The sequence below is a fragment of the Osmerus mordax genome, chromosome 1 (genome assembly GCF_038355195.1).
Source record: "Osmerus mordax isolate fOsmMor3 chromosome 1, fOsmMor3.pri, whole genome shotgun sequence".
Classification (NCBI taxonomy): Eukaryota; Metazoa; Chordata; class Actinopteri; order Osmeriformes; family Osmeridae; genus Osmerus; species Osmerus mordax.
The window spans coordinates 16,395,979-16,408,780 of record NC_090050.1 but is presented as its reverse complement, the minus strand read 5'-3'; the positions used below and the strand labels follow the sequence as shown (position 1 = coordinate 16,408,780).

Sequence of the window (12,802 nt, the reverse complement as noted above, 5' to 3'; positions counted from 1 at the left end):
GGTTGTGAAGAAACAGACAGACCAGCTACTCACCTTCACACCTGGTGGCCCGGGAGGCCCGTTAGTGCCAATCGGACCCTGCAAACATAAACTGCATCACAACTACCCAGAGCTATGTGTGCGTGTCAATGTGTTTCTGTGTGTGTGTGTCTTACTTACAGTTGGCCCTCTAATTCCAGTTTCTCCTGGGTTTCCCTGCAAAAAGGAGATAAGAACATGTTCACATATTAAAACAGTCAAACACGCAGGCCCATACACAGTGAACACACGCCCATGCGTCATACAACAGCACACACGTAGAAATCCATGTATTCTGTAAATAGACGTGTACACGACACAACATAAGGCCGTACATACCTGTCTACACAGTACATAACAAATACATGCTGTACACATACTGCATGCGAACAAACACACAGAAGCACATCCAAAATGTATAAACATCCAAAAACCACAACACATAATACAAAGACATTGTAGATGTACACATTATATCACTGAGAGGCCAACATAAAGCAAGAACAGCCACGTGCTCAAACAGCCGACTGAAGAAAATGAATAAAGAGCTTTTGGAATTCAATTTCGTCATCAATTTAGTATTGGCTGCACTATTGTGTCTGATTGATTGATTTGATACATTGCTGAATGGTATGTGAATTCTCTTGTTCAATCTCTCCAACCAAACAGGTATTTGCATATGAAACATTCTGCTCCTTGGGGGATGGGGGGGCTGGGTGAATATTTCATGAGAGACCTATCACCAGGCATACACTCATCTCAGATCCACTCACTAAGAGACAAAAAACCTCAACCAAATACTGAAGCATATAAAGTAGCGACATGAATACAAATAGTTTGTTGCTATGCTCCTGGACAGGGTGCTGCCACTGCATAGCCCACAGACATCAACCACACACAACTTGACACACAGACACACATAGAGCACCCTTGGGCAGCTTTAACGGTCCCTTTCCCGGTCCCCTCCAATCTAGTTTCCTAGTGATCAGAAGCATGGCAGCCAGCCAGCCAGCGTGAAGCACAGAGAACCTACCGGTCTGCCCAGCACTCCAGGGAACCCAGGCAGGCCCTAGAGAGAAATACGGAAGGTAAGGAAGAGGGGGACAGAGAAGAGTTGGAAAGTTGGGTGGTTGACAGGAGAGGGGAGAAGAAAAAGGGGAGGTGGAGAGGGGGATGGAGCAGAGATGAGAGAGGACAGTGAGGAGTTAGAGGCAGAGCTGCAAAAGGTTACAGTCTAGGGCTCTACGTAGCTGGCCTCAGCCCAGAGGGGAAAGAGAGAGCTCCATCGGCCTAGCGCTCGCAGCCAATCCCCAGGCTTTCTTACGTGGCTTCTGCCCTGGAGAGGGCTGCCATGCTGCAGTACTATTACTCACTGGGCGGCCTTGAGGACCAGCTGGCCCTGGTAGACCCTGCTCCAAGCATTGGAAGGAAATGAAACGTGTGAGAAACATTCTCCACCTCTTATCGCTCCCCCTCCATACCTCCATATACACGTCCTCTTTGTCACTTCATTTGTGTCTGCAGTCTCCTTGCAAATGTCAAGACTGAGTGCTCACAATATTGTCGAGTCTGTCATTCATCTACTGTGTGTTTGGCTGACTGATAACACGACAACTGATCTGCGTAATGTTTCTGCAGTCCTGCGATAGAGGGGGAGGGTAGGAGAGCTGTCCAGGTTCTATGACCGGTGCTGTTCTGCTGAATCCCAGAGCACAGGTGAGTAGTATTTGCATGTAGACATATCTACAAAGCATCAGTCAATCATTAATCGACAGCATCAGTCAATGCATTACTAGACCTGCAGGCTTACATTCCTTCAAAGTCGTATCACTGCTGCCAAAAATAATTTCACAGGTCAACTATAAGAATACAGGACAATGTAAAACTGAAATACTTTGCAATATGTCAAATGTGTTGGTATTTCAGATGACAGCCTTTCACATGGCACTATAATACATCTATAAACGGTGTATCAATAATGATATGATATAAGTAAGTGTAATTATCTCCAATACAAGAATGAGCCAGCATGTTTTGGCCTATTCCTCCACACCCATCTTCTTACCGGCTTCCCATCGGGACCAAGCTTGCCAGGTTCTCCTGCTGGGCCCTGGAAACATCCAGACACATCAGTGTTCACTGTAGAACATCCCTCTTCCTCCACACTGCATGTGTTCAGGTCAACATGTTAGAATGCTTGAGGACTGAACCATACCTGGAAGCCATCACGCCCCTTTTCTCCAACCTCTCCTCTGTCTCCTTTTTCCCCTCGAGACCCTGCAAAACCCTGGACACACACACACACACACACACACACACACACACACACATACATAGCCAGTTTACGTATCCTGATTATCCTGATTTTTGCAATACTGTAAGTACAGTACAGTATGGATATAGTAGAAGCTTCTCACCTTGTCTCCTTTGGGTCCTTGTGGTCCTACGGAGCCAGGCTCTCCCCTCTGCCCTGCCACCCCTGGAAGACCCCTGAGGCCAGGCACACCAGAAAGAGGTCCTTCTGCAGAGTCACCCTAAACACACACAAGTTCACATTTATCTCCATGTCATACGACACTCAACACAGTTTAGGAGTTATAGTACAAAGGGTACTACCTTTGGACCAGGGGGACCAACCACTCCATTCAGACCATCTTTCCCCTGTAAAATACTCATGTTGAAATACTATACATCCAGAGGACAAGCCATTTTGCTTTTCCTATTGTGAGTGGGATTATAACTATTATGGTAATTGCAGAGATCAATACTCACAGAATCTCCTTTGTCCCCCTTCTCTGCTCTCTCACCCTGAAGAACATACAGAGTTATTAATAATACCCCTGCACAAATCTTCCTCCTCCATCCCATAATGACTTGTGTTTTCTTCGTCCTCCGCACGGTCCATTACTTCCTCCCACCTTATCTCCTGGTCGTCCAGCCTCCCCCAGCTCCCCGGCTCTCCCAGGGACTCCAGGTATTCCAGGCTTGCCCGGCTCTCCCGCCTGCCCTGGGGGTCCCGCAGGTCCCCTCTCTCCGATGGCTCGTCCCGTAGGCCCCTGGGACCCGGTGGGCCCTCGCTCACCCTGCTCTCCCTTCACACCCCGTTCCCCCTGTAGCCCTCGTGCACCCTGGAACAGAAAGAGAAGAGAGTTGCTGATACTCGATGCCATGACAGAGTCATACGTAAGGGTCATATGTACATATATGTCCATACAGTAATGTACAGTGAGTACATGTAAATGCACAAACTGAGTGTATAGAAATGAACATGCAAATGGCAGATAGCGTGTGGTTAATGTCTCTTTGAGAGCCCACTCACGTCTGCCCCCAGGGGTCCTGTCAGGCCTGGACTGCCCTTGTCTCCTTTATGGCCCTTCTCAGGCTTGACCTCCACAGGCTTGAGCAGATCCTCCTTCCTGTCCACCAACACCTTCAGGTCTCGCACCTGCTCAGACAGAGATCAGGTCAGGGGGAGTGACCTTCCAGATGCTGCATATGCTAGCTTATATTAGGGTTTTCAGCATTGGTTGTAAAGCTGGAAGAGAGAAGGTTCAACTGACCTGGATACCAAAAACGGAGAAGGCCTTCTGCACATCCTGCCAAGACAAAAACACAGAGGGGAATCACTTTCCCCTCACATTCTAGCTCTTTAATAGAATGGGCTTTCCTCCGAGCGCATGGCTCCTCACTGCGAGGTGGAGCGGGGGGGCTCACCACTGCTGTTCCTGGTTTTCCTGGTGCTCCGTCCTCCCCTGGGTCTCCCTGAAGGCCACATCAGAGCGTCAGCGCCACATCAGAGCGTCAGCGCCACATCAGAGCGTCAGCGCCACATCAGAGCGTCAGCGCCACATCAGAGCGTCAGCACCACATCAGAGCGTCAGCGCCACATCAGAGCGTCAGCGCCACATCAGAGCGTCAGCACCACATCAGAGCGTCAGCGCCACATCAGAGCGTCAGCGCCACATCAGAGCGTCAGCACCACTGTATCAACCCATAAAGTCCCATCTATTCCCCTCACCCTTACTGAAAACCAATCAGTTTCATCAACATACCGTTTCTCCCTTCATACCCGTCGCTCCTTTGTCCCCCTGAAAGACAGGTGTAGGTGAGGGAAAGGGACAAGATAAGCGGAGCGCTGATGTAGGCTCTGATTACGTAATACAGACTGAATGATAGACTTACTCTGGTTCCGGCCACTCCTGGTATCCCTGGAACACCCTAACACCGACAGAGAGGCATTAGAAACTAAAGGATAAGGTTTAGCACATGTACTGGGACCGTAATATTTCATATTGTGTGACTTGTGTGTATTGGTTTTTAAGGGTTGATATGTGAAGTCACTCACCGGTGTTCCTGCAGGCCCTTGAGGACCAGGGATGGGAGCAACATCAGCCCCCTTCACATATACCACCTGAGAGAGAGAGAGAGTTTTCACCTTTGTCACACTTCACAATCACATGTCACACTTCAACAACCCCCGACACCACCACACACAGATCCACACACATACTCCAGCATGTCCGTACCTGTCCTGGAGGTCCGATGGTGCCGGGGGCCCCTGGAGCCCCACTTGCTCCTGCTGGCCCCACAGGTCCAGCTATACCCCGTTCTCCCTTCAGTGCATCCCGGCCCTAGAGGAAACACACACACACAGGACAATTCACTTTTCACACCAACACTGACACACACACACACCTGCCTGCTCTGTATTGAAGTTTACTAAAAAGGCCCTCACTAAAAAGGGCGAGCAAATCAAAGCAGGTCGGTCCAGGCCTACCTCTCACCTGAGGTCCTGGAGATAATGAATCTGAATTGATACAGGAAGGCACATGGCTGACATTTGGAGGAGCCCTTTGGAGCCCCTTCAGAAGTGTCTCCAACCCTCAAATGCTAAGCATGGTCATTAGAGGGCTGCAGGATCTCATGGCTTGGCCTGAGGCAACTATTGATTTCCCGGTGAGCAGAGTGTGATGTGATATCAGTGTCAGTGTAAACCCCAGTTCATAAACACACACTCAGGTGGAAGGTAATGAGAAGGAAATCACTGCAGAGGGCTAATGAGTCCTACTAAGCATCCAAGAAGAGAAGGATCGATAGACGGAGGGAAGGAGGAAGACAGACAGCAGGGGATATGGAGACAAAGTTCATGATGTTCAGAGAGAGAGAGAGAGAGAGAGAGAGAGAGAGAGAGAGAGAGAGAGAGAGAGAGAGAGAGAGAGAGAGAGAGGAGAGAGAGAGAGAGAGAGAGAGAGAGAGAGAGAGAGAGAGAGAGAGAGAGAGAGAGAGAGAGAGAGAGAGAGAGAGAGAGAGAGAGAGAGAGAGAGAGAGAGAGAGAGAGAGAGAGAGAGAGAGAGAGAGCAGAGTATGAGGTGAGGTCACTGACATCTCTTCCAGCTGCCCCTGCTTCTCCTTTGTCCCCCTGTTGGAAACAGAAATCGTCAGGAGTCAGAATATCAACTGAACAGGTCTATCATTAACCCCTGATAAATCAACAATAAAGAAAGATTACAACTAATGATTACTTTATTACTTTTATACTGTTTTGAATGTTCTGAATATAATAAACAGTGTTTGATCTAAACCCTGCTATATTAGATCATGAGGAATATGCCTATCTATAAATTATGTTGCTTGTATCACATAAACTGTCATTATGCTGTTAGCTAAAGCCTGCTTATCCCAGCATAGCCATAAGTTAGTTCTTTGTAAAATGCGACGAGGAAATGTCTGTGACACTAGTGTAGGACAAAGGTCAAAATGTTACCAAAGTGTATAGTGCCAGGGAACTTTGAACGAGGAAAATAGGAGGAACGTCAAGGCCATTTCTAGGAGCCCTATCTAAAGACTAAACAAGCTATCTAGCACCATGAATGCATTGTGTCTTCTTTCTGTGCTTGCGAAACTATGTTGATTGTCACCCCCCCACCCCACCCTTACATATATGTAATAAATACTGATGATTTTGTCTTGAACTTGTTCTAACAACTAGAATGGTGTAACCATAAACTACCTTTCTCCCATCTTCCCCAGGAATGCCATCTTCACCCTGTAACACACGTACACACACACACACACACACACACACACACACAAAAGTCAATTCAGGTATGATCAACCATTGAGACGTTACAATAATTTTGGATTATCAATGAGCTCCAACTGGCTGTAGCACCAACATTATTGCTAAGATAATTTATTACTGGTGCTTTAAGACTACAGACTATAATTTTTATACCCGCTGAGGGGAAAGAAAAAGCTTACATGTAATCACAGCACTCCAACCAGAGGAAGTGACAAACAAGCCTAATTGTAATGACATACATAGAGAGAACCCGAGAAATAATCACCAGTAATGAGACTCAAACAATAAACCCCCACTGAGCAAATAGCCTCCAATCACAGTGTCGTAGTCAGATACTTGCAGTACTACTAAGTGGTCTGAGTGGTGGTCTGCAGTGGTCTGAGCTGAGTGTTTGTGTGTTTGCAGAATGTCGCAGAGCGTTAAGTACAGATGAGTGGAGAGCAGTACTGATTAGTGTTGGCCTTATTAGATCTTTAGTCACCATTTTCCCTGGAGCACCAGGCTTGCCGTCTTCTCCTGATTTGCCCTAAAGCAAAAAAAGTGTTAAAACTGTTAAATGTGTTTCTGTGTGTGTGTGTGTGTGCCATGAGTGTGTGTGTGAATTTTTGAGTAACTCACAGGTGTTCCTGGGTTCCCCAGAGGGCCGGTGGCGCCCGGGGGACCCTGGTCTCCTCTCAGTCCAGGGAGCCCCTGTAGACAGACACACAGACTAAGAACTCTTGCAGCAGTCAGACTGGAACACAATGGACCATCTGTACAGTAGGAAGTGTACAGGTCATATTAGGTGTTTACTCACATCTCTTCCTGACTCCCCTTGTTTGCCAGCGTCTCCCTACAGAGGCAACGGTTGAATGAAAACCATGTTTGTGTTTGTGTCACAGTGGAGTGTGGTACTGAGATTGGCACTGACCCGCAGGCCTGCAGTCCCAGGTGGTCCTGGTTTACCGTCCAGCCCAGCTCGGCCATCCAGCCCAGACGCTCCCCTCTCTCCCTGTAGACACAGGCACGTGTGTGAAGCAGCAGAACAGAAGCTAGCAGCCTACATAAAAGGTTACTCCACTTCATACAGGCCCAACAACAGCACACAGCACACAGCATGTGTACTCAATTAAACTGTATATTGGGGTCACGTGTATTATAGGAATTTTCATTTGGCTTTAAACAGATAGTTTGCCCCAAATTCACAGAAAGCCAGGTGTATTGTGTTGCTTTTAGCAGGCCCCACTGTGCTTCATCACACTGGGAATCTGCAGACTGGAAAACAGGATCCAGTGGAATGAAGGACAGTGGAACCAACCAGTCACCATCTAGTGTATAAATCATTTGCCATCATTCAGGAAATTAGACAATACAAGTAAAGCTATAGATTATGATGTAACCACGTTGTAAATCCAACCTTCTCTCCTGGACTGCCTCTTTCTCCTGCATCACCCTGTGGGATGGAGACCAACAGAAATCACTCATACTGTGTGAAAGATGAAGGATTTAATGACATGTGTATTTATCTATGTATTTGTATATATGTAAACAAAGTAAGATTAAGAGATAGGAGAGAGGGAGAGAGAGAGAGAGAGAGAGAGAGAGAGAGAGAGAGAGAGAAAAGAGAGAAAAGAGAGAAAAGAGAGCAACAGACAGCAAGACAGACAATCAGACAGACTGTTGACTCACTCTGGCCCCTGGCAGTCCCCGCTGTCCCTCCAGTCCCTGTTTGTGACACAGAGGGAGAGACAGGGGGTCATTCAATAATCACACACAACAGCATACTCTGACACATCATCACGGGTCACCGTGTAACAGAATCAGTGACCCGGACCTGGATCAGAGATGTGCGGATAGAGCAAGGCAGTGGAAGCACGATGACTTACCCGTATCCCTGCAACCCCTGGGACCCCGGCCTCACCCTTTAAACCTTTGCCCCCATGCTCTCCTGGGTCTCCACTATCACCCTTGGAAGAGGAAGTGACATCAGAGAGGTCAGGGAAACAGAGAACAAGAAAAGGAGGTATTGAGTGTTCCTGAATTAGCTCCAATATGGAGCGGCTGTTGTGTACACACTGTACAGCATAGCACACGTAATATATTGATTGGTACATTTATTTGTGGAGGGCAAGAACATTTCCAGTACATACCTTTTCTCCTCTCTCTCCTTTCAGCTTAAGCTGCGTGTCTGCCTGTAAATAGACAAGGGATGACAGTAACAGAGTGAGAGGAGAAAGAGAGAAAGAAGTGAGAGATGAAACGCTGTCAAAGAGTAGAGTAGTTTGGATTTACCACTTTCCCCGGAGGTCCTGCGGGGCCTTGAGCTCCCTGAGAAGACAAGCACAGAGATGAGCGGAGGTGAACGCCACGGGTCAGACAAGGATAATAGTGCAGAGAGACGACTAACCAGCTCTCCTTTGTCTCCTCTCAATCCGGCAGGCCCAGGGCTCCCCTGAGAAAGACACACATGTCCATCACTGGTGCTGCATAGTAGCTAGCCTTTCAATTACACACGTGACAGGTGATCTGGGTGTTTTCATTGGAGGGCAATAGCAGCGTGTGTTGTCTGAAAAGGTGCTTCACATTTCGGCCGTGTTCTCCTGGGTCTCCCATGTCCCCCTTCTCGCCTGCCCTCCCGGATGGGCCGGGCAGTCCCTGAGGACGATCCACAGAAAACAGGGTTTTAATTGACAGACCAAACCTCAAACTCTTATGCTGCAGTTAGTCCTTACAACCACAGTGTACGACCCGTACTCACCCTGAGTCCTCTCTCCCCAACCTTTCCTGGCAACCCTGACTCCCCCTAGAGGAGAACATTTGTCAGTACATCTGAGGGGAGCCTGGGAGGAACTGGAGTCTGCACATATTCAAAAACCACAGCCTCTCTACAAACTCCTCAGGGAGATAAGCTGGGTCTGACACATGACTGAATCAAAGGGACGAAATTAAATATCACGCTGTCAAATTAATTCAATTCAGACTTCTGTCTATCAGGTTTGATGTGAGTGATGGCAGAGAAAACAAAATGTGTCAAACTTTTAATTAGCCAGATGGATGTTGATAAGAGGGGAAGTGGAGAAAGAATGGAGAGGGAGGGATGGCAGAACACACAGAGAGACACAGTGAGTGAGAGGAAAAGACAAAAGATAGGTAGAAGAGACAAGGAGAAAAACAAAATGCCAAAAGATGGAGAGAATGGAGGAACAGAGAGAAAGAAAGAGAGACAGATAAGGAAAGTGAATTTCTTACAAGAGTTCCTTCGTCGCCCTTGTCTCCTTTGTCCCCCTGTAAAAAGAGCTATGAATCATTCATGCACTTCACAAAGAGAAAGGAAGGCCAAAGTGACTCAGTAAACAGACATTTTAGACGAGAACTTCTTCAGCCGAACACAGGCAAACAAGGTGAATAATACCAGTACGGAACAGTATTAGACCAAACAGGAAGTGTGGAGAACAGGATGCAGATCAGCAACATCAGCAAGAGCAGCCCTTGGGGAAGGGTTGCAGCGACTCGTGGTCATGATCGCTAGCTCTAAAGTGACACAGGGGCTGAGTCAGAGTAGAGGCAGAGAGATCAGTATGGGAATATGCTCATACAAACGTACACAACAATTAGCTCTGAGTATTGATAGAGGAGTAAGTTGTAATGTTGAGGCAGTCATTCCATTGGGTAACCCATGCATATTAAAGCCATTCTGATGGTTCTTATCTGGATGAATGAGAGATTTAGAGAGGTTTAGACATGGAAAAACTATGGCCAAGCTATTTAATCATCCTTATAAATCAGTGGTAGTAAACAAAGCCCAGTCCAGAGAGGGTGCAGGTGAGTTGTGGGTAAGTAAGAGCTGCAGGTGTTAGAGACCAGAGGTCAAGGGTTAGGTACAAGGGGTATCTCAGACCTCCTTTCCGGAAAGACCTATCTTCCCTGGGGATCCAGGTCGCCCATTCCCCCCTGCCTCTCCTGGTTCTCCTGGGTCACCCTAAAACACACAGAGGAACTCAAACCAAACTTAATCAAAACTACATTATACATTTGACTCTAAGGACATTGTGTGTCTCACCTTGGCACCCACTCTCCCACTGAGCCCTGGAAGTCCCTGCAGAGAGAAGCACATGTTTATGTATAGCCATTATACCAGTAAGAGTGTGATTATGTGTGTGTGTGTGTGTGTCAAAGGGATGACCTACTCTGTCAGCCAGTACAAAGAGATGCTCTACGTATGAATTATAGATGAGTTATAAATAGTGTTTACAAAGTATGAACACATCAAAGTTTTCAAAGATTCTTTTTCTGTGAAAAGACGTTACTTGGATACAGAGCTACATGGCATCATCATTTCTGTGTGACTCACTCGATCTCCCGGTTCTCCTTTAGGACCAGACGACCCAGGTGCCCCGGCCCCTGGGGGTCCCTGGAGGAACAGAGGACAAAGACAGAGTGAGGAGGAGAGAGAGGAGAACACCGAGAGAGAGGAACACATCCAAGTGTTTGAGTGTGTCTCATCTTGTACCTCTCTACCAACTCACTTTTTCCCCTTTCTGTGCCGGCTCTCCCTTCTGTCCCCTGGGCCCCTCCGTCCCAGCAAGGCCTGGCTCGCCCTGAGAGGAGAGGGGGTTTCATCCACTGCACTTGAGATGGACAGGATGATAAAGGAAGGAAAGCCAGCCTACCTGATCTCCTTTCTTCCCCGGTAAGCCTGGGCCCTGCATGTGCGGGATGACAAGAGAGCCGACGTCTCGTCACCACATCACAGTCACAGTCAGCCTCATGCGTCTCTACCCTATTACTGGCTTCATTAGTACACATGAATCCATCTAAATGCCATGGGTATATCCATAATAGCTTGCACATGACCTAATCTCAGCGGCTGTGGAAAGATCTAGAGGGTAAGATAATCACAGTAATTAAATCAAATAAAACCAATACGTCGACTCACGCTTCTGCCGGGCTCCCCACGGGCACCCTCGTTTCCCTGGAAACACAGAGGTCAAGTTGTTCAGCCATCAACAGATGTTTTCAACATGGCCAGCTTATTGAGCACAAGCTCTTCAATTAATAACACTGTTGGCCAGAAAAGTAGGAGCGTCACCTTCTCGCCAGACAGTCCACTAGTGCCTGGCACACCCTGCAAAGAGAAGCCGACAGGTCCTTACACGTATGACCTATCTTGTGACCTCTCCGAATTTTAAATTTTTTATATTGAGTAATGCAGGTGAGGGAGGGTTGCGGTGCACAGACGCCAGTCATGTTCAAACTCCTCACCCTCAGCCCCGGAGCTCCTGGAGATCCTGTCTTTCCTGTCTCTCCCTGAAAGGCACAGCGCCACACGGTGGTGAGAGCATGATATTGTATTGTGATACAGAAGCCATTTGTGCAGTGCCACTTCTGGTGTAGGGGACATGGTATGGTGCATCTAATGCTGTGACTTACCTTCTCTGCTGCTGGCCCAGCTGTTCCCCTCTCCCCCTACAGACAGCACAGAAACACTGACAGTAAGATTGTTGTATAGTCCTGCACGTGAGGTGTACATTGACAGTACAATGCCACGGATGTATGATTGAGGCTGTGTAGAGGTTTAGTTTTGTCAACAAGTTTACAGCACCGGACGGTGAATAAATGGTCGGCCTTCTAACCAAAAGCACTGCTGACAGTTTGGAGACGTCAAATCAATCTTTTTAACAACTGCACGGACCGGACCCTGAGGTGTGAAGCCTCGTCTGAAGGGGTCAGTCAGTGACTCACCCTGTCGCCCTGGGATCCAGGCTCCCCCGGATGCCCACGGTCCCCCTGTGGCCACACAGACAGGACTTACACTTATATACACAACATAGCAACAATAAACAACAGACACACACTGCACATCAAACAAAACGACTCCAATCCAAGGTTATCAAGATCATCTATAGCATCCGTCACAAATACCACTACAGTCAAGGCATGACATTCAAGGTGCATGTCAAAACTGTATGCCAGCAACTGTACTTAAAAACAAAAAGGACACTGCACATCCACTATGTATTCATGTATTCCACGACCTACTCCATGAATTTCCCAAGACTCCCCATTGCTACCCCATCCTTTTAAATTGAGTTATCACTGTGGGAATAAATGAGCTTTTGCTCGGTTGGTTCTGATTTTGGGCTATCTATAAACCAAACGAGTAGAGAGGGATTCCACTGAAAGTGGATGAGATGTATCCATGCAGACCATGTCTGCCTTCTCATTCAGCCTAGTCACGTTCATTTAATACAAGTCAGTCTGCTGCTCCCCAAGGATTTACTCACAGGTCTTCACTCTCGACACACTCTCTTCAACACGTAATACAACCTGCCAATAACAATCATGTGGTGCTGATACGATGCTCGTCTTTGCCTTACCTTGCTGCCAATTTCCCCTGGAGGCCCACGAGGACCCTGAATGGCACAATACAGATCAACAACACAACACCAACGACTTAGCAAAGGGAAACTGTAACGGACGAGTATGAGCATTTGAAGTCCTCCTTGAGTAAGTGAGCGAGTGAGTGTGCATGCATGTGTACTGTATGGATGTGTGTCTGTGTCTATGTGTGTCTGTGTGTCTGTGTGTCTGTGTGTCTATGTGGCTATGGGTCCTACCCTGTCACCAGGCTCTCCTGCCCTCCCTGCAGGACCAGGCAAGCCCTCCGCACTCTCTCCCTAAAACAGACATCCCAGTGAAAAAAACAAACAAAGTGAAAAATCA

The 12,802-nt window shown here is 47.6% G+C and overlaps 1 protein-coding gene across 1 annotated transcript in view; it reads right to left on the bottom strand.

The window, feature by feature from the left end:
* The window catches only part of col7a1 (collagen, type VII, alpha 1), a 35,818-nt gene that overhangs the window by 8,317 nt on the left and 14,699 nt on the right, over positions 1-12,802 (bottom strand). The window contains exons 39-81 of the mRNA XM_067254856.1: positions 12,697-12,756; positions 12,457-12,492; positions 11,822-11,866; positions 11,510-11,545; positions 11,342-11,386; positions 11,169-11,204; positions 11,016-11,051; positions 10,750-10,782; positions 10,606-10,677; positions 10,431-10,490; positions 10,140-10,175; positions 9,978-10,058; positions 9,329-9,364; positions 8,838-8,882; positions 8,663-8,734; positions 8,487-8,531; positions 8,372-8,407; positions 8,230-8,271; positions 7,966-8,046; positions 7,769-7,804; positions 7,497-7,532; positions 7,011-7,091; positions 6,897-6,932; positions 6,719-6,790; positions 6,582-6,626; positions 6,029-6,064; positions 5,402-5,437; positions 4,545-4,649; positions 4,364-4,429; positions 4,201-4,236; positions 4,071-4,106; positions 3,733-3,780; positions 3,579-3,614; positions 3,338-3,463; positions 2,937-3,146; positions 2,791-2,826; positions 2,635-2,679; positions 2,436-2,552; positions 2,234-2,305; positions 2,084-2,128; positions 1,052-1,087; positions 160-195; positions 34-78 (exon numbers count right to left, since the gene is read on the bottom strand). Coding sequence (XP_067110957.1) covers positions 34-78; positions 160-195; positions 1,052-1,087; positions 2,084-2,128; positions 2,234-2,305; positions 2,436-2,552; positions 2,635-2,679; positions 2,791-2,826; positions 2,937-3,146; positions 3,338-3,463; positions 3,579-3,614; positions 3,733-3,780; positions 4,071-4,106; positions 4,201-4,236; positions 4,364-4,429; positions 4,545-4,649; positions 5,402-5,437; positions 6,029-6,064; positions 6,582-6,626; positions 6,719-6,790; positions 6,897-6,932; positions 7,011-7,091; positions 7,497-7,532; positions 7,769-7,804; positions 7,966-8,046; positions 8,230-8,271; positions 8,372-8,407; positions 8,487-8,531; positions 8,663-8,734; positions 8,838-8,882; positions 9,329-9,364; positions 9,978-10,058; positions 10,140-10,175; positions 10,431-10,490; positions 10,606-10,677; positions 10,750-10,782; positions 11,016-11,051; positions 11,169-11,204; positions 11,342-11,386; positions 11,510-11,545; positions 11,822-11,866; positions 12,457-12,492; positions 12,697-12,756 — 2,406 coding nt within the window. The remainder of the gene's footprint in view (positions 1-33; positions 79-159; positions 196-1,051; positions 1,088-2,083; positions 2,129-2,233; positions 2,306-2,435; positions 2,553-2,634; positions 2,680-2,790; positions 2,827-2,936; positions 3,147-3,337; positions 3,464-3,578; positions 3,615-3,732; positions 3,781-4,070; positions 4,107-4,200; positions 4,237-4,363; positions 4,430-4,544; positions 4,650-5,401; positions 5,438-6,028; positions 6,065-6,581; positions 6,627-6,718; positions 6,791-6,896; positions 6,933-7,010; positions 7,092-7,496; positions 7,533-7,768; positions 7,805-7,965; positions 8,047-8,229; positions 8,272-8,371; positions 8,408-8,486; positions 8,532-8,662; positions 8,735-8,837; positions 8,883-9,328; positions 9,365-9,977; positions 10,059-10,139; positions 10,176-10,430; positions 10,491-10,605; positions 10,678-10,749; positions 10,783-11,015; positions 11,052-11,168; positions 11,205-11,341; positions 11,387-11,509; positions 11,546-11,821; positions 11,867-12,456; positions 12,493-12,696; positions 12,757-12,802) is intronic.